We start from the raw sequence: 22,105 nt of genomic DNA on the forward strand, positions 1-22,105 counted from the left end.
TCATCTAATGAATGAGAGCACATGGGAAACAACATTAACATGAACTTTACACCACTTGTACAGGTAATACTGGACCTGTAGGTGTAGTTTTCCTTTTAATGCAAAACTACCAAAACAGCTCAACATCATCTAGAGTAATCCATTTTAGAATTTTTATGATCTAATTTGCATTGGATGGTAATAGGAAAACAAGTAGGTTTTACAATTTAGAGTAAAAATATATTTGATATTTTTTTAAAATAAAACTGGCAATTAAAAATGACATTAAAAGTTGTCCCTTTATTTATAAAAACAATGGTTGCCATAATTACAATTAAACAGTCAATAAACATTTACATCTTTTCATCAATTTATCCACTATGCAAATTGGTATTAATAACTGAACTCTTTAAAGGTTTCAGACAGTAATCAAATGTGTTTCCCTCTTTATTTTGCCATGTTCCTTAATTTGGCAGTGGAATATAACTGACTGATCACCCCGCCATACCTGTGACCACCCCTCTGTGGATTATACATGATGTCACCTCAGTGGGATTACAGGTGCTGGGGGAACAGACCAGTGTTGGTCCAGAGCTGGATTTATGGCCCTTTTTTGGGAAATGTTACACACAAACAAATAAAAAAAATAACACACAACTAATATACTTTGGGAAAAATAAAAAATAAACAACTAAACACCACCCTTGAAAGACACTAAAAAGAAATTGACACCTGCTAAACAAATACATGAGATGATAAAGCTGGTCAAACACTGTTTTGGCACTCTACAGATTGAGTGATTAGGTGATTAATACTGATCAAACTTCAACAGTCAATGTCTGTCCCTCCCCTACATCGTGATTAATCTAAATTAACTTTGCATTGTTTGATTTACTTTGTGACCAAAAATATGACTTCATATTACAGAAAAACATTAAATGGACAAGGCAAAGCCTGTCAAACTGAATGAAACATTTCTGTCAACATAAATTTAAACATGCAGTGTGAAATTAAAGCACCAGCTTCAATAAATCACCCACAGCAATCGGAGAAGAAACTGGTGCAGTTAGCATGTAGAGAGAAGAGGACAGACGTCTGGAATTAGAAGTTGTTAAGTTCTTGAAGTGTTGAATCCAGAGTGGTGTGCATCTTAATATTCTCTTCTCTGGCTGTGGCAAGCCTCTCTGAAAACCATACAGAAAATATGATCACAGGAGGATATTTAATATACACACACAGGCCTCAACATTCAGCTTTTCTAGGTACTTCCACACAGGGCAAGTAAAACTGATGGTTTCATTGTCCAAAAATTATTTTGAAATATTAAAATGAAAACTAATACAGGATGAGACATAATAAATAAAGTCATCCTTACAGTGATTATGCACGAGTCGCACTACATGACTTTATGAGATTACAACGGATTATAATAAAGAGTGTTTCAACACTTCAGTCCTCTTTAAAAGTGAAAAATAACCAAATTCCCTGTTGTAGTTCTCTTTGTGATTGGGTCTCTACATTTTCTATTCACACTATTGGTTTCAGGAACCCTGTCCATTTCCATAGGCACAAGCAGCATTATTCTATTATTCTTCTGCATTAATCTAAATCATTTTGTAGTGCGAATAGCGCATTCATACTTCAAAACACAATAAGGCATAAAGTGCTGTGAGATCCAGATGATGTACTTCAACCAGAGTGTGTACCGTTGGACAATTCATGCACTCGACGGCTGCGGCTTGCTTTACGTAGTGGAAGGGATGAACTTACCTTGCCACAAATGGTGGCCTAAAAATTATTATAAGTAATAGTGAATGTGACAACTACTGAAACTTATATGAAGACAGCACAAACATGAGTTGAATGCTTCACCATCACCACCCATCATGCTGTGTGAATAAGTACATTCTTTGAGATACTTTAAGTGTTGGACTGAGGTTGGCTAATGCACTAGATCTAGCTGCAACACATTCAAGTGCGTATGAAACGTCACTTCCATCAGCTGAAAAACATTAGTCACTGGGTTTCCATCCAACAATTTTTATGCTCATTTTCAAATTGTGCATAAGAAATCCTGACTGAAAACGCTTGGTATGCAAATAAACTCTCAATTCACATACAATTTAATGCGCTAGGAGGAGATGGATTTTCTAGAGTTTCACATTAGTTAAAATGTGCATTAAGATGATGTAAACAGATTATTTGCATAATGATGACGTGTTTTATGCATTCGTACACATGTTAAGAGTATGCGAGAGCTTGATGTGAGCGAAAGGTCCGACCTTGGCACACAATTCTATGTGCATAGCCCTTGGCATTCGGAAACGTTTAACTCACAATTGGTCTTTAAAATGGGTCCTCAATAATCCATAAGAACAGTTGAGTGCCATGTATGCGGAGGCTAAAACCATATGGGCATCATATCAATTTTAGCCCTCATTATATCAGATGTTACACTTATTCTATGGCGTCTCCTGGCAGCATTTAATAAAATGAGGTACAATTGGTCTGATCCTGTTAATACAACTCTCCGCTAAGCAAGGAGGTCATTCAGCTTGTTCATCAAGACAAAATAATAATAATTGATCTTTTGTCACACGTTATACAAACATTTCTGCATATATACAGTGAAATAATTTTTTTCACATATCCCAGCTAAGCTGGGGTCAGAGTGCAGAGTCAGCCATGATACGGCACCTCTGGAGCAGATAGGGTCAAGGGCCTTGCTCAAGGGCCCAACAGTGGTGTCTTGGCGGAGTTGGGGCTTGAACCCCCGACCTTCTGGTCAGTAACCCAGAGCCTTAACCGCTGAGCCACCACTGCCCTACATTCATATTTTCTAGGGACAAATTTAAAAAATTTGCTTAAATGCTAAACATTATGTCAAGGTCAATTTATTTATATAGCACATTTAAGAACACTACTGTATACCAAAGTACTGTACATATGCAAATTAAGCAATACCAGGGCACAGAGGAATAAAAGACTAATTTGAAAAATAACACAAAACAAGAAATTACCCATATAGTCACAATAAACTTTCATGTAAAAGCCAAGGAATACAGATACGTCTTCAGGCATGATTTAAAAACAGGAATGGAAGGGGCAGACCTAAAAACCAGAGGTATACTGTTCCATAGTCTAGGGCCAGCAACAGAAAAAGCACAATCCCCTTTAAACTTTAGGCGAGAGCGAGGTATTTGCAGGAGAAATTTGTCAGAAGATCTGAGGCTTCTAGGGGTTTTGCTGATAGCTCAGAAGTTCTGACAGATAAGGGGCCACACCATTTAAGGCTTTATAAACAAATAACAAGATCTTAAAATGGATCCTATAATGCACCGGTAACCAGTGGAGAGATGCTAAAACCGGTGAAATGTGTTCCCTCTGCTTAGCACCAGTAAGCAACCTAGCAGCTGCGTTTTGGACCAACTGCAGGCGATACATAGATGAGTGATTTACCCCCATATACAATGCATTTGAATAGTCAAGTCTAGATGAGATATGGCATGGATAACTGTCTCCAGATCCTTAAATGGGAGCAGAGGTTTTAATTTGGCTATTTGCCTTAATTGAAAAAAGCTACTCCTCACCACAGCATTTATCTGTTTTCCAAAATTTAGCTCGGAGTAAAAAAATTACACCTAGGTTTTTTGCAAAAGGATGAACATTTGAAGACATTGTGTCTAGGTTCCTAGTAATATCAGAGACAGCACCAGGAAAACCAAACACAACAACCTCAGTTTTGCCCTCATTTAATTGGAGAAAGTTTTTTGCAGTCCAGCATTTAATGTCCTCAAAGCATTTTAGAATCACAGATCAAGAGTAATCAGAACAAAGAGGAATATATTGCTGAGTATCATAGGCATAGCAATGATATGAAATATTATATTTCTTCATGATAGAACCCAAAGGGAGCATATACAGAGAAAATAGAATGGGTCCCAAGAGGGATCCCTGGGGTACCCCACAAGTGAACAATGCAGAAGAGGACGAATTTCCAATCGTAACCCTCACAGTCCTATCTGAGAGGTATGATGTAAACCAATCTCTAAAGCAGTGCCCTTGATGCCAACCACATCCCTTAAACTTTTAAGAAGGATAGCATGGTCAACCGAATCGAATGCTGCACCGAGATCAAGTAACATTAGAACTGCAGATTTACCGTAATCCAGAGTGAGCAACAAATCGTTCGACACCTTGAGAAGTGAAGACTATGTTGCAATCTAAAACCTGACTGAAATGTATCTAAAATATTGTTACCTGAGACAAATAGGGAAAGCTGATTAAAAAGACAATTTTCTCCAAGATTTTTGATACAAAAGGCAGTTTAGATATGGGTCTGAAATTTAAGATTGTCATATTTAAATTAGGCTTCTTGAGAAATGGCCTGATCAATGCCTGCTTAAGGCATGACAGAACACAGCCACTGTTCAATGAGCTATTTAAAATAGCCAATACACTAGAGCCAATAGTATCCAGCACTTCTCTAAAGAGCCGGGTGGGAACAACATCAACCGAAGAGGTGGTTGGCTTAATCTGTTGCACTATATCCATAAGATCTGTGAGGGATATTTGTTCGAACCGATCAAACAGAGTGAAGCAGGTGACTTATTCAGAGAGATCAAAACTACCAATGGTCATTCTAGATCGTATGGCATCTACCTTACCCATAAAAAAATCTAAAAACGCTGTACAAGTCTCAGGTGTATCATCAAGGCCTGAATTAGTAGTAGGAGATAAGATTCTAGTTATTGTATTAAACAGAAATTTGGGATTGTGAGAATTATTTGATATTGCTTCAGAGAGATATTTGTTTTTTGCATCTTTTATAGAATGTTGGTAAATGGATGGCGCGTATTTCATGAGTTTGTAAGACACTTGCAATTTGTCTTTTTTCCATTTACTCTCAGCTTTCCTACAATCCTGTCTGAGAGCTCGTGTATTACTATTCAACCAAGGTTCTGTCCTAAGTTTAGGTTTTGAAAATTTAAAAGGGGCAACAGAGTCTAAAATAAAAGTGCAGGTATTATTAAAATGGGTAACCATCTCTTCTATTCCTAAATTTGTTTTTATTAATTTCGGAGTACTTTTGGAAAACGTGGAGAAGGCCTCAGAAAAATGACTAGCCGTAGCTGTGGTAACGATGCGAGAAAAGAACACAGAGGAGTACGATTTTAAAGTTTGCCCAGACAATATAGCATTAAAAACAATAGGCTTATGATCAGATAGACAAAAGTCAGAGATTTCAACATTTTGTACAGAAATGCCAAAAGATAAAACAAGATCAAGTGTATGACCATGCTCATGAGTAGGGCCAGAAACATGCTGTGTGAGATTAAAAGAATCAATCTGCACAAACTCCCTAACCAGTGGCTTGGAAGGACAGCATATATGAATATTAAAATCACCAAGAATTATAAGATTGTCCATAGTAGGTAGAATGTTAGAGAGAAAACCAGCAAATTCCTGAATAAAGTCCTTATTATAGTTAGGTGGCCTATAAATGAGAGCACAAAGTACTGGAATAGGCAGTTGAGCCTGTAGCAGTTGTACTTCAAAGGAATTATATTGATCCATGGTAGCAATCGGCACGTAACATTTTTTCTAAAAATTTAAGCCAATCCACCACCTCGCCCCACAGTCCTAGGGGAACTAAAGAAATCATATCCATTGGGAGAAAGTTCAATTAAAGGATCCAACTCACCGATTCAAAGCCAAGTCTCCGTTATGAATAAAATGTCCAAGTCCTGTGATTTAACAAAGTCATTTAAAATGAATGTTTTATTTTGAAGAGATCTTGTGTTTACAAAAACCATCTTAGCAACATGAGTATCTTCCTCAGATGCCATGTTTGGCGGCTCCGAGTAAACCAGTAACTGAAGATTTCTTTGATCTTCAGTTTTCTTCCTCTTCTGATAATATGTGGCAGCGCTATATCGCAAACAGTGATTGCCGTATCTAGTAGAAAAGGCGATAGACAGGTGTATCGGGGCTCCGTGATGTGCCGAAACCCATTTAGATCGAAACCCAGCTACTGTTGCATTTGAGACGATACTACGCTTTGAAAATGCATACACTAGATGGCTGAGTGCATAAGGTATAGTTGTGAAACACAATTTCATTCTAGGTTTTTCAAATGGACTTGAGTGAGTTTTACCTTCTAGGTCCTCAGTAGTTTTCTCAAGTTTGGACACTGATCTCTCAGCAAACTCAGCACGAGTTTCAGCCTGTAAGAAAATAGAACACAAAACAAAGATAAATGCAGTAATAATTTGACATTTATGCATTTGGCAGATGCTTATATCCTAAGTGAATTACAGTGCATTTATGGTATAAATTGTGTTCCCTGGTAATTAATCCCATGACACTAGTGTTGCTAGTGCCATGCACTCTACCAGTTGAGCTAAAGGAATCCACAGTACACAACATTTAAGTGCAAGTGCTTTAATGTGACCATGTGAAAATCAAAGTTGACCTCTTTCAGTCTGCTGGACAGGATCTTGATCTCCTCCTCATATTTGTCCTCTTTCTGTGAATACTGTAAGAGACACAGAGAACCAATCAGATTTCATTAAGACTAAAAAAATAAAACAATAATTGTTCATTTACAAATTTTATGTAAATGCTTTAGCCTGACTGAAATCATACCAGTCTGATTTTTGCAAAGTCTGTCTACTAGACCTAGAAAATGCATTTGTAGCGCTGCTTCATACATTAATTAAACCACAATAGTGCGCAACAGTCTGGTTAAAGTAGTAAAAAATTCCTTGAATCATTTTCATAGGCAAATTGATTATTAATGATAACTTATAAACATTTAAAGACACCTGTCATGAGCTCTGAGATTGATAATTGATGGTATATGCTTCTGTTGAAGCCATCAGTCTGCTTTATTTCAACTTCATTCAAAAAACAGCATGTTTATTAGCAGAATTCCTGCTGAAGAACTACACTGCCCATGATCCTGAAGAGAAAAATCCACCAATCAGAAAATCACAGCAAAAAAGATGTGCCAAAAGAGCTCTGCAGCAACTGCTCACTCCCATGACTACTTATATATTTGTTAATATCCGAATATTTTAAAATGAATGTTGTTACTCAACATTTTATAATGCATCATGGTGTTGTAGTTCATTCACTCATTAAAGATGTTCAGTATTCAGTCTTTGTCCGATATTCAAATAATTTTTTGTTTCAAATTCAAGTTTGTAATGTTGTGATTCACTTAGGAGCTGGTTGGTTTGGTTCATGGCTTACAACTCTTTTATGAAGGATTTTATGATATCCCTATGGAAAGAAATGTATGGGGAAAAACACATCTGGAACCAAGAGTGGGAACTGTTGCACTGGAGTGGGTGGGAACTGTTGCACTCTACTGGCTTCAACGTTGTCCACATGCATGCTCTGAAATAGCCCAGCATATCTGACATCCCTCATTAAAAAAAATCTAAATCGAATGGTTTTTTTCACACCGATTAATTATTGTGGGATTAATTATTTCTGATAGCAAACCACTAAATAACAATTAATTTCGATTGGACACTTTACATGTTGGTCAAATGATCTCTTCCTGTCTATGTGGTCGGTTCGAGACTACTCAAGACTAAAATCAGTGGAAACACAATACTGATTTGACAACAGTTAAACAGTTGTGAGCAATGAAGGGTACCCATAATGCCCAGATGCATTGAAAGCCATGAGCACCAACAGAAAATGTGACACCAAAGGAAGAAGATTATGAAGGGGTGAGTGGCATCAGGTGAAGTGTCTGGAGAACACAGCAGAGCCAGTGCAGCTCCGGTGGCATCAGGTGAGGCGTAACAGACACGTTTGTTTGTGTGCGTGTTTGTTTTGTACCTTCTCTTCAGACACCTGCAGTGTCTTCAGTGATTGGTCATAACCCCTCAGCTGCTCCTCCAAACGCCGCTTCGTGCTGTTTGACACAGCCGATCACATGACAAACAACCACATGCAGGGATTTGTGGGGGGAGGGGATATCAGACCACACACACACACACACACACACACACACACACACACACACACACACACACACACACGCCAGAGAGATGAAGAGCAGAAAGTCAGGTTATTTAGTTAATGACATCCCCACTATTATAAAATCATCTAAATATTGCTGGGTGCAGCCATAACGAAACATCTGCATTTTGTTTAAGATATGTACTTTAAATGCAACTTGTGCACAGCTGTCTAAAAGCATTACAGGAAGAACCAAAAATGGGTTGCTGGTATATTCTGATAGGGACAGCAGGGAAGGTAGCAACAATGCAAATAATAAAATTCAACAAACCATATAACCATGCACAGTAAGAATAGACTTATTAACTTTCAACAAAGGGCGAAGATGCTTCTCATAACATTTGTTGCTGTGTCCGATAAACTCTACAGTATTTTGGTGCAAATTCATCTGTCACTTGGTTGAAGCTAGCTAAATAGACATATGGACATGTTTAGATTAGGATTAGAACACATAGACAGGTTGCGTGACATGCCCTAATCCTCAAAATAATGAACAAAACTAGATATGGAAATATGACCCAGACTTCATTAAATACAGTTTTACTTGAAGCAAGAACCAAACTTGTCAGTCACAGATGCTCAGAGTTTGAAACCATTGATATTTAAAAAAACTAATTCGAACTAAAGACAGGAAATAGGAGTACGTTTTGAATTAGGTTGATTTTAAGGGCTTCTTAAAATTAAGAAGTTTCTTAATTGGTCAAAAATGGTCTTCGGTGATGACTTATGTATAAGGTCATCCAAACGCTTGCAGTTGGTTTATTCCATAATTGCATCTGAAACATTTTATATTCCAAAGATAATTTTTACTTTAAGGTGCAGTTAAATCAAACTAAACTTAAAATGTAATTATCCCTGTACTTCTATTGGACTAGTTATAATATTCTGACTGTACCCACGAGTAGAGCACATTAACGGAGTAGTGACTGTGCTAATGAAAATGTTTGTTTAATGCTTACAGGTATAATTTTCCTTTCATAAGGCTCTTAATAATTGGGTCATGTGTTATTTAAAAAACAAAACAAAATTAGAGCATATCACAGCGTTTCTCTTTTCCTCAACAGCACTGTTTAGCATCTCGGGCCTGTTTACTTTGAGGGGTTTGACTTCCTCCATATCGCTTTAAACTAGAATTCTCACAAGAATTAAATGGGTCGCATCAGTTTTGTGGTCTGTGATGTGAAATCGAGGCTTAACTAGCACAAGTGATTTGTTTTTTTGCTATTCTATCTCTGGAGCTCGAATATCGAGTAAAGCCCGGTTGATGCGCGCACACTCCTGAGTTACAGTAGTAGAGTGGATCACTTGCCGAGTGGTTCTGTGATGGCTCTGCCACATTCCTGTGGACCAATAAGCATCATGAGTTTGTTGTTGATACCCAGCCCTAGTCAAATCTTTTTTATTTGTATAGTGCTTTTCACAACACACATCGTTTCAAAGCAGCTTTACAGAAGATCAGGCATTAACAGACAATGAAACTGTAATATTTATAAAGTCTTAGTCATCACTGCGTAGTTTGATTAAATATTATTGTAAATTGTGTATAGAAATTAAATAATAATTGTATTTAGAACCCCAGTGAGCAAGCTGAAGGCAACTGTGGCAAGGAACACAAAACTCCATAATATGTTGGTTAATGGAGAAAAATAACCTTTGGAGAAACCAGACTCACTGTGACTAACATCATGAATATAATGCCAATATTACTTATGTAAAGTGCATTCAAATGAATAAACTAAGTAAATGTTAAGGGCCAGTGTTTAAACTAAGATTTTGTATGAATTGTAAGATTAATGACTAATGAAGTTCATCCTGTATTAACTGCAGAAGTTCACATAGATGCAATTGTCCTTTGTTAATTGGCTGATGAAGGCTTTTGTTGGCAATTCACTGATAGTCTATGTATTCCATTTCAAGAGTTCAGTCCATCAATAGACAAAGGTGATGTAGTCAGATATAACGAGGTGCATCGCAGTTCAACCAGCAGGTCAATTCGGTGAGGTCCATCCCAAGTCCAAGGTTCAGGCAGTGGCATATGAAGTATCCCATGTCTTGGAGTTGGGATCAGTTCATCCTCTGAAGTCAAAAGACTGAAGTGATGTCTGGCTGGCACCAGCTGTAGTTTGTAGTCATCTCTCAGCGACACTTAGCAGTGGAGTTTGACACCAAGCAGGAACAGAGCTGCATCTGGCTGGCTCTGGTAACCTTGGGATTTGAGATATAGAAACAAATAGAATAATATTAGTATAGATGCCATTCAATTTTATGCAGCGTGTCAGAAGGTCACTTAAGTACTGTGGAGCTAGACCATACAAAGCTTAGTATGTAGTAAACAGAATTTTAAAATACGAAATATAACAGGTTAAAGTAACAACGATAACATTTTTTTAATATGATCATATTTCTTGGTTCTAGTCAGCACTTTGGCTGCTGCATTTTGAACCAATTGAAGTTTATATACTGAACTTGTTGGGAATCCTCCCAGTAATGCATTACAATAATCTAGTCTTGAGGTTATGAATGCATGAATTCGTTTTTCGGCATCAGCAACAGAGAGCATGTGTCGTAATTTAGCAATATTTCTCATGCTGTTCTACACACATTGGAAATTCAATTTTCAAAAGAACAGATTGGTATCCAATACAAAGTTCTTTGCTGTTGAAGATGATGTAAAAGTACATCCATCGAGTCAAATTATATTTTAGCAGTTTATTTTTAGAAGTTTATGGTCCAATCATTAGTACCTCTTATGTCGGAATTGAGTAGAAGGACATTTCTGGCTATTCAATCTTTGTTTTCATTGCTACACTGCTAATTTGGAGAATTGTGAAATTTCATTGGGTTTAGAAGAAATATGAAGTTGGGTATCATCAGCATAACAGTGGAAACTTATTCTATGATTCCTGATAACATCTAGGGGAGGCATGTATAAGGAGAAAAGCAGAGATCCTAAAGCTGATCCCTGTGGCAATCCATACTTAGTGCATCCGGAAAGTATTTACGGCACCTCACCTTTTCCACATTTTGTTATGTTACAGCCTTATTCCAAAATGGATTAAATTCATAATTTTCCTAAACATTCTACAAACAATACCCCATAATGACAATGTGAAAGAAGTTTGTTTGAAATCTCTGAAAATGTATTTAAAAAAAAATTTATAAAAAAATGTAAAAAAAACAAATCACATGTACATAAGTATTCACAGCCTTTGCTCAATACTTTGTTGAAGCACCTTTGGCACAAATTACAGCCTCAAGTATTTTTTTGTATGATGCTACAAGCTTGGCACACCTATTTTTGTGCAGTTTCTCACATTCTTCTTTGCAGGATCTCAAGATCCATCAGGTTGGATGGGGAGCGTCGGTACACAGCCATTTTCAGATCTCTCCAGAGATGTTCAATTGGGTTCAAGTCTGGGCTCTAGCTGGGCCACTCAAGGACATTCACAGAGTTGTCCTGTAGACACTCCTTTGTTATCTTGGATGTGTGCTTAGGGTCGTTGCCCTGTTGGAAGTTGAACCTTCGCCCCTGTCTGAGGTCCAGAGCGCTCTGGAGCAGGTTTTCATCAAGGATGTCTCTGTACATTGCGGCATTCATCTTTCCCTCGATCCTGACTAGTCTCCCAGTTCCTGCCGCTGAAAAACATCCCCACAGCATGATCCTGCCACCACCATGCTTCACTGTAGAGATGGTATTGGCCAGGTGATGAGTGGTGCATGGTTTCCTCCAGACATGACGCTTGCCATTCAGGCCAAAGAGTTCAATCTTTGTTTCATCAGACCAGTGTCCTTCAGATGCCTTTTGGGAAACTCCAAACAGGCTGTCATGTGCCTTTTACTGAGGAGTGGCTTTCGTCTGGCCACTCTACCATACAGGACTAATTGATGGAGTGCTGCAAAGATGGTTGTTCTTCAGGAAGGTTCTCCTCTCTCCACAGATAAATGCTGGAGCTCTGTCAGAGTGACCATCTGGTTCTTGGTCACCTCCCTGACTAAGGCCCGTCTCCCCCGATCGCTCAGTTTGGCCGGGCGGCCAGCTCTAGGTAGAGTCCTGGTGGTTCCAAACTACTTTCAATTACGGATGATGGAGGCCACTATGCTCATTGGGACCTTCAATGTTGCAGAATTTTTTCTGTAACCTTACCCAGATCTGTGCCTCGATACAATCCTGTCTCAGAGGTCTACAGACAATTCCTGGGACTTAATAGCTTGGTTTGTGCTCTGACATGCACTGTTAACTGTGGGACCTTATATAGACAGGTGTGTGCCTTTCCAAATCATATCCAATCAACTGAATTTACCACAGGTGGACTCCAATCAAGTTACAGAAACATCTCAAGTATGATCAGTGGAAACAGGATGCACCAAAGCTCAATTTTGAGTGTCATGGCAAAGGCTGGAATACTTATGTACATGTGATTTTTTATTTTTAATACATTTGCAAAGATTTCAAACAAACTTCTTTCACATTGTCATTATGGGGTATTGCTTGTAGGATTTTGAGGAAAATAATTAATTTAATAAATTTTGGAATAAGGCTGTAACATAACAAAATGTGGAAAAAGTGAAGCGCTGTGAATACTTTCCGAATGCACTGTAACTTTTGTTTGATTTGACAATTCCTCGTTTACACATACAAAGTGGTAGCGGTCTGCTAAATAGGACCTAAACCATGCTAATGCAAGTCCACTAATGCCAACATAATTCTCAAGCCTATTCAAGAGAATGCCATGATTTATTAAGGCAGCACTAAGATCTAAAAGCAAAAGAAGTGAAATGCAGCCATGATCACAAGATCAAAGCAAGTCATTTTGATAAGTGCAGTCTCTGTGCTGTGATGGGGCCTAAATCTTGACTGAAATTCTTAATTTATTCCATTTCTCTGTAGAAATGAACATAGTTGAGAGGACACTACCTTTTATAGTATTTTCTACATAAATGGGAGGTTTGAAATCGGTCTGTCAATTGGCTAATTCTCAAGATCAAGCTGTGGCTTCTTAAGTGGTTTGATAACTGCCATTTTAAAGTTTCTTTATTTTGTCCTAAGGATAGTGAGAAGTTAATGATATTAAAAAGAGGTTCTGAGATTACTGGGAATACATCTTTTAAGAGCTTAGTTGGTATTGGATCTAACATACATGTTGTGGCTTTTGATGGGTTCATAAGTTTTGTATTATATACGTAATTTTCCTCACGAGCAACATCAATCCTTCACTGTTATAGGTCATGAAGAGCTATTATATACATAATTTTCATGACCTATAACAGTGATGGATTGAAGTTGCTCGTGAGGAAAATTATGAGACACTGTTTTCTGAGTTGATGTGATAGTTGATTGCAGATTTCCAATTTTCAAGAAGTCATTACTATTGTGCTGCGATGGAATATCTGGTTCAGTCGATGCTTTATTCCAAACCAATTTAACCTCAGTACTGAATAAACACCTAGGATTGTTGTGGTTATTTTCTTTGAGTTTGCTAAAAAATGCTGACCTGGCAGCTTTTAGTGCCTGTCTGTAGTTACAGACACGATCCTTCCACGAAATACCTCTAATTTTGTATTCTTTCACTTGCACTCCATTTTCAGAGCTGCTCTCTTGAGAGCATGAGTGTGATTATTGTACCACGGTGCAATGCTTTTTTCTTAAAATGTTCTTTAATTGGGGGGTCGATCAATCAAGAGAGCTACAGAAGACTGTATTTATAGTTTCTGTTTTTACATCAAGTTCTTTTAGACTTTTTGGCTTACAGAGTATGTGAGACAATTCTGGAAGTTTATTAGTGAAGCCATCTTTAATAGTCGAAAAATAGTTCTACCTGAACGATAGAGTGGTGTAGACTGAGTGACATTAGCTGATCGCAACACCCAAGAGAAAAAGTAATGATCTGCAGTAGAATTTCTATAGTATCAACATCAACTCCATATGACAGAATTAAATCTAGCGTATGATTATGGCGATGAGTTGGTCATGCCACATTTTGTGTGACTCCAAGAGAGTTGAGAATATCGATGAATGCTTATCCCAAGGTGTAATTTCATTATCTATGAAAATGATAAATCTTATAGAAAATGTGCAAATTCACCAAGGAAACCAGAGTAAGGCACGGATAATCTATAGACTGTAGCAAGGGCAAAAGACAATTTATTATTTATATCTCACAATGTCATATTAAGCATTATTAGTTCAACAGACTCAAAATAATATCCTGTCCTCTGAGTAACACCAAAACTTCACTGTAAATTGTAGCAACACCTCTTCCTTGACCCTTCAGATGGGGTTCATGTTTATAACAATATCCTGGGGGAGTAAATTCATTTAAACTAATATATTAATCTTGTTTAAGACAGGGTTTTAATCAAACAGAGTGCATCCAAACTATAATCTGTAATATTTTAATTTAAAATTATTTTTTTGGTAGAAAGGGATCTAATGTTTAGTAGCCCTACCTTTATATGATGTTTATATTCAAATAAAAAAATATTTTTCAAGTTTGACCTAAATCAAATTATTTAATGAGAGTTTTGTGTTTGGTAGTTCGGGGAACAGACACAGTCTCTATGTGATACAGTCTCTGTGTTTTGTAGTTTATGTGACCTGTATGATGTCTGAAGGCATCTAGCAGGTGTTCGGATTAACCAGTTTATCTGTTTCTGACTTGGGCCCCAGTTAGTCAAATACTATCATTAAGAATATGAGCCAAATTACTAGAGGAGAACAGCACCTTGCCTGGAGGGATGGAGGCCATCTCTCTTCAGCAGTACAGGTCTACCCCAAAAACTCTTCAAATTGTCTATGAATCCTATGCTATTCTCCAGACAGAGAATATCTCAGACATCGAGCCATTCAGTGACACTAATCTACTATAAACCTAGTCACCACAACAAGCAGGGAGGGGGCCAGAGCATATTACAGTGTCTATCATCGTTTATGCAAGTTCACACACCTCTTTAACATTATCTCTTGTGATTTCTGGTGAAGCCGGACATCATTTGTGCCAACATGAATAACAATTTTAGAAAATCTACGTAATCCACGTAGCCAGCACTTGTAAATTTGATCTGATGTCAGATGCCCGAGCAACAGAAATGCATTTAACAACGTTGGCTGGAGTCTCCATTTCCATGTTCCTTACAATAGAAATCACCAATTATTAGATCTCTTTCAACATGATTCTCAGTGGGTGCATCACTGAGTGGGGAGAATCGTTTGGAAAACCTAACAGGAACAGGAGAATTGTGTCACTTTGCTGAGCGAGTATGCCACAGAGACGTCACCCAATCGCCCTGCTGCGAGGGCTCTTCAGCCAGAACCAAAGTGTGTGCTGCTCGATGTACTATACACATGCGAAACAGTATTTACCGGCTTCTCTTTCCCACTGACCTGCACTAGTGTTCGGTTGCGTGTCTCTAACTCATTAAACTTCTCTGTCAGTCTGACTAATTCCTTACATTTATCACATGTGAATCCCTCACAGCTGATAGAAGATGCTATAGTAAACATGTGGCTTGTAATACAGGAAGCAATTACATGAGCAGATGTCATGACTTACCACAATTGTTTGTTGTTGTTCTTGAGCGGCGAGGGTTTGAGATCGATTTGGTTCCTAACCAGCAGATGTTTGAGATTGGTGCAATAATCCGTGTAAAACACCGTGGAGGAAACGAATGCATGCAGTCGAGACATGAGATGTAGACAAGCGGAAAAAAGCAAGAAAAAAGAAAACAAGAGAAACGGGTACGCACGGTAAAATACACAAATGAAACAGTAGAAAATCGAAAAAACCCAAAGCACATGGTAAAATGGCAAAGGATAAAACGATGAATTTATAAGAATAAGCAATGCTAAGCAGGCTAGCACTCATGCAGCGTGCTGTCAGCAACAGCATTAACACGGGTCAGACCCTAAAATCTGACCCGTATTAATGTAAGTGACGTGCAATTCAAATCAAACTGTCCGCTATAAAAATCTGCAATCAACGTGCTGCACGAGGTCACCAATCAGACAGGAGCGGGTTCAGCTATTAAACTACATTACATGGTTAAGAGGAAATATAAAAGTTGAGTATCATCAGCATAACAGTGAAAACAGTGAGTAAGACTCACACTTCAGCCAGTTGTGCTCTGCCCTCGGCCCGCTCCAGATCCCCTTCCATCACCAGCAGCTTTCGAGCCACCTGAAATTAGTATGAAAACAGAATTATTCAGCAGTTATTTAGAAACAGTTCTCGGTTCCCAAACCTAGTCATGCATGAAGTAGGAAGTAGTATCTGACCTCGTCAAACTTGCGGTCGGCCTCCTCTGCGATGTGTCTGGCCTCTTTTAGCTGAATCTCCTGTAGCTCCATCTTCTCCTCGTCCTTGAGAGCTCTATTCTCAATAACCTTCATTCCCCTACACAACAAAATTTAAAGGATAGGTTTTCAATACATTGAAAACGTTATCTTTAAGCATTCTTGCGTTGTTACAAATATATGACACATTTATGAAATGCTACTTTTCATGTACAGTATTTGTGGAATGTGCCATGTAAATGAGTGTGAAAGACGTATTGTCACCTCTCGCTCTCATCTGCAGTTTTCTCAGCCTCCTCTTGTTTGTGCAGTGCTGCCGTCAGTCTGTCCTGAGCTCGATCCAGCTCCTCCTCCACCAACTGAACGCGTCTGCTCAGAGACGCTACCTCTGACTCTGCCTGATACACAAACACACACATATTATACAACCCCAATTCCGAAAAAGTTGGGACAGTATGATAAATGCCAAGAAAAAAAAAAAAAAAAGAAATTGTAAATTGTATTTCACCCTTTGCTATATTGAAAGCTCTACAACTAAACATTATATGACGTTTTAATCTGTGAATTGTTTTTTTTAAATGTACAGTAATTTCAAATCAGTTGGGACGGTCGAGTGTTTTCCACTGTGAAACATTGCCATTTGTTCTAATATAAATTAAGCATTTGGGCACTGAAGACACATATTTGTGAAGTTTAGAAAGTGGAACTTTCCCCATTCATCTATTATGTAGGTCTTTAGCTACACAATTGTATGGGGTCTTCATTGCCATATGGTATGCTTCATAATGCTCCACACATTCTCAGTTGGAGACAGGTTAGGACAGCAGGCAGGCCAATCTAGTACCTGCACTCTACTCACAGCATTGCACTTAAAATCCAGGCAGTATGAAGTTGTCCTGCTGAAAAATGCAGGGACATTCCTGGAAAAGACGGTGCTGGATGGCAATATATGTTGCTCCAAAATTTTTACATGTCTACATTCACGGTGCCCTCACAGATGTGCAAGTTACCCATGCTATGGGCACTGACACACCCCTGACCCATACAGACACTGGCTTTTGGAACTGACGCTACTAACCGTTTGCTTGGATGGTCCTTTTCCTCTTTGTCCCACATAACACAATGGCTGTGTTTTTCAAAAACCTTTTTAAATGTGGATTCTTCAGATCAAAAAACACTTCCACTGTTCTACTTTCCATCCAAGATGAGACAGAGACCAGAGAAGTCACCAGCACTTCTGGACAGTGTTGATGTAGGGACTCCAACCAGCCCATCTGGTACCAACAATCATGCCATGCTCCATATCACGGAGATGAAATGTTTTCCCCATTCTGATGGTTGATCAGACCTGTATCTGCATGATTTTATGCACTGCACTGCTGTCACATGATTGGCTGATCAGATAATCGCATGGATGATTGTTGGTGCCAGACAGGCTGGTTTGAGTATTTCTGTAACTGCTGATCTCCTGGGTTTTCCACACACACACAACAGTCTCTAGAATTTACTCTGAATGGTTCCAAAAACAAAAACATCCAGTGAGCAGCAGTTCAGCAGATGGATACGCCTTGATGATGAGAAAGGTCAACAGAGAATGGCCAGACTGGTTTGAACTGACAAAGTCTACGATATCTAATATAACCGCTCTGAACAATTGTTGTGAGAAGAACATAATCTCAGAATGCCATTCTGAGATGTGGTTTGGTGCCGTTTTGGCAGCAGGAGGGGGACCTACAAAATATTAGGCAGGTGGTTTTAATGTTGTGGCTGATCGACTATGTATACTATGACACAATTGCCTCACAATTGTTTAAAATCTCCTGTTTCACATCACCTTAATTCAACACGTCAAATTGTTATTAGTCTTAAATTGCCCGTCTCAACTCTTTTGGAGCGTGTAGCAATCATCTGATTTGAAATTACTGTATATTTAAATAAAAAAATACAATTTCACAAGGTAAAACATAATATAATGTTTAGCTGTAGTGCTTTCAATACAGCACAGGGTGAATCTAATTTACAAATCACGCTTTTGTTTTTATTATCATTTTTCATACTGTCCTAACTTTTTAGAATTAGAGTTGTACAATTATAGGACAGGATACATGCATAATGATGCCTTGAGGGGGCACTTTGAAGGGAGAACAATCATTACTGTCATGCTGTAAGGTGACAATTTCTAATCTACACAATTTCCAATATAAAATTACTTTTAAAGTGAGTTGCAATTGACTGTTATTTTTGAGCCCATCTCTTTTCAGCACCCCAAAGCCCTCACGTTGGATGGTGAAGTCTTAGAAGGGAATAGGGCTTAGGTATGATAACGTCTGAATGGAACACACCCTAAATGTTTCATCAATTAGCTGTAAGGGGCTTTAAATATGAACAAGATAGGTAAAGTTTGTAAAGACAAACTTTTTGGGCTTGACAAAGCCTTCTCTGACATTTTTATAAGGTTTTATAACACAATGCAAAAGCAAGAATGAGAGAGAGTAAGTTAAGTTGAAGTTTGAATAGTCCCGTTTGACCATTCCATCAGTGTAATTCTATGGGACTTTTCTGTTTGATCTTTAGTTTTTTTAATAGAAAACTCATAGCAACCAGAGCCAGAACAGTCTGAAGATCTGTACCAAGTTTAGTGGATGTAGCTTAAAGCTCTTAATGTAGGCATTGTCAAGCTAACATAATACTTCTCTGTTACAAAGCATGCTGCTTTTGATGACATGCAAGCATAACGTAAATAAATATATTACGCAAACTGAGAGTGGCAATATAGTATATTGTAATTTCTTGTTTTAGATTTTGCTTTATGATTTTAATCACATTTTAAATCGCATTTTTAATAATGATACAAGCTGTTGTCACTGTTTGAAATTTCATACACCGCTCGCTTTCATTCTGTTTCTTGGATGTTATCATCTCCTCTGTCTCACTGCATGTTATTAACACTGCGTGAATAAACCCACAATGACCACTGATATTTGCGATTACGTGGCCATTAAGTGAAACTGGAGCACTTTGGTTCACAAAATGAATACGTTTATACCTTGTTTATATTTTCGCGGGAGTTTGTCGCAAGCCTCTGTAGATGGCGTGCACATCAGAGCGCTTGAGAATTGGTTCATCTTCACACACTCATAAGAGAGCTGCTCTTGCGATGTCTGCGGTGCAGTTCCCTGAGATGCTCTGAGTTCAACTGAATGAGACACAAGTGCTTATTCCTGCATGCTCATGAGACTGAGGCTGAATCCAGCTTCTTAATCAACTGCTTTTTATTCAGTAAAAGGGCCTCAGTGCTTCAACACTACACAACTCTATCACTGGCGATTGAAATGTTCATATTTACTTGCCAGTGGCTAATAAGACACATGGTCACATAGTGTGAGATTTACTCACAATGTAGAGGGCTGATTTGTAACATGATCCATCAAATTGATTTGGAAGTTGCGATGGGAAATTTTTGGAAAACACATGAAATTTGATCAAAACTGGTAGGGCCCTGGGCTTCAGCCTGTATAAGCCCATGTTTAATGCGCCTCTGACCGCAGGATGAATTTAAAAATATGTAAAAGGTATAACTTAAATATGCAAAGGCATACTACAGCAACAGAGCCTTCCTGGTGGAATGTTGAACATTATTACTGGCTTTCCAAAAATATCTGTGCTGTAATGGATTAATGTCTCTAATGATCACAGTAACCCCAATTAGCTTTTAAATATAGATCAGATGTATGAAGCGAGCACAGCAAGGCTAGATACTCATTTACACATGATTGGGTCATGCTAACCATGTTCCTTGAATCGGTATTGTTTTATTGTTAATACTTATTGATTCTGCTTCTATTGCAGCAATACATGGAACAACACTGACAGATCTCATTCTACTAACATAGAAAGATTACACTAGAGAATATTTTACTTTACATAAGAGTGTAGTGTAAAATTAAGCAAAGAACAAAACATTTGCTCTTTTGACTTATTCCAGAGGTTTATTTTTGTGTGTGACCATTCCAGAAATATAGCATAACTGTTTACCGGTACTTGTTTTACCAATGGTGCATTAAAAGCATTTTGCCATGTGACCTTGAGTATGCAATGAGGACATTAGATGAAAAACAAATTAAAGCTTGTTCATGTCTCCCTTTTCCCTTTTTATTTCTCCACAAAGGGCCCTTTTACAAGACATGCAGTTAGTATGGCATAGGTATGATGACTTCCAATTGGAATTCGCCCATAGTTCCTATAAACATGTAATTTATCCTTTCCCCATAAACCATGCTTTACTGTTCGACTCTAATGTTAGGACTGACAACCTTTCTCAATTTAGAAAAATGATAAAATAGCGGGATTGTGCGGTAGAAGAGATAAAATATGTGTGTGTGTGTGTGTGTGTGTGTGTGTGTGTGTGTGTGTGTGTGTGTGTGTGTGTGTGTGTGTGTGTGTGTGTACCTGTTCTCTGGTTCTCTTCTCGTCCTCCAGTTGTCTGTGCAGGACTTCAGCTCTCTCCTCCGCTTCATCCACCTGCTGCTGCAGCACTTTAATCTTGCGCTTGACCGCCTCCACACTGTTCAGTGTCACAGACATCTTCAGATCACAGTCAGTCAGAGATGCTGCTAAAGGATGATCAGATGAGCCCCTCAAATCACCACACACACCTGCCGCTCTCTGTCAGCAGGAAGTGACACCTCTTCCGCACAAACACCCTGTCAAAATAAAGGTATAAAATAATACGTAAGGGATCGTTGACTGTCAGCTGTTTGTTCCGGGTGATTCAAGAACCTATCAGGATTCATTTTGCGATAGTGACTGGCTGAATATCTGTACATTATCCCGCGTATTTTACGGCTACCTACCTAATAATTAAATACAATAAATTGACATAAATGATTGGTTGTGCTGAAATAATGTTTTCTTTATGTGTAAAGAATGACTGCGTGGTCTCTTGAAACAGCTCAACTGTACTTCCGGTTTGCGACGGAGTTAATTCCGTTGGTTTTTGTTTATATTTCGAAAACGAGCGTCTGATTGACCATTATCCCACTTATTACAAGACTATTGAACAAAATAAATGTACATTAATAATTGGATATGGAATATTGAATTCATCTATGACGGTTTCCACCCTTCCAGGGGTGTGCGTTTTGTAAATTGTAATCAGGTACAGATTACAAATTACACAGGGTTGCCAACTTTAGGTACTAGGCTGGAGTGAGATTTTGATGTCATGGGCAGGGCCGCATTAATGAACAGGCAAATCGTTGTTGAAGTCCAGGTATGCCTGTAGCACTGGACATAAAGTGATCCTAGTAGGCCTTCTATGTTTAATTTCTAACACCAACACAAGATCTCATCCAACCCTCTAAGGAAAATACTTTTTTTTTTTTTATTCGCTCACTTACACCAATTTACCTACCATTCACAATTTCAAAACATCAGGGCCGGAGTGGCAATCGGGAAGATCGGGAGATTTCCCGCTGGGCCGGTCAAAAATTGGGCCGGTAATGTCCGCATGTTGATTGACAAACATTCATCATATGTCGCATAACAATTGCAATATCCGGTATTTAAAGGATCAGAATTGCGTTCCGTATTATAGCGGAGGCAGTCTGTATTTTATCATCTCACACCCAAACAAATGAGAGATAAGCCTGTGAGAGACGAAACTGTTGTTGCTGATGTTGCGCCGCTTCACTTGACAGCGCAGGAAGGATCATGGAAGAGGGGATAGTTAAAGGTTAATTAAAATAGCAACAGATCCAGTGAAACATTGAAGGTAGAGTGTTCGTTTTTAAATTT

At 38.4% G+C, this 22,105-nt stretch overlaps 1 protein-coding gene across 1 annotated transcript; it reads right to left on the bottom strand.

Annotated features, from left to right (window-relative positions):
• Nucleotides 1-278: 278 nt before the first annotated feature.
• Nucleotides 279-20,973, bottom strand: LOC127655883 (tropomyosin alpha-3 chain-like). Its single transcript, XM_052143917.1, has 8 exons — nucleotides 20,759-20,973; nucleotides 16,574-16,707; nucleotides 16,292-16,409; nucleotides 16,123-16,193; nucleotides 7,837-7,912; nucleotides 6,455-6,517; nucleotides 6,137-6,206; nucleotides 279-1,163 (listed from the first exon to the last, which is right to left on the bottom strand). The coding sequence occupies exons 1-8, from the start codon at nucleotides 20,891-20,893 to the stop codon at nucleotides 1,081-1,083; spliced, it is 750 nt and encodes a 249-aa protein (XP_051999877.1). The 5' UTR covers nucleotides 20,894-20,973; the 3' UTR covers nucleotides 279-1,080.
• Nucleotides 20,974-22,105: the final 1,132 nt, after the last annotated feature.

Source organism: Xyrauchen texanus, chromosome 15, assembly GCF_025860055.1.
Source record: "Xyrauchen texanus isolate HMW12.3.18 chromosome 15, RBS_HiC_50CHRs, whole genome shotgun sequence".
Classification (NCBI taxonomy): domain Eukaryota; kingdom Metazoa; phylum Chordata; class Actinopteri; order Cypriniformes; family Catostomidae; genus Xyrauchen; species Xyrauchen texanus.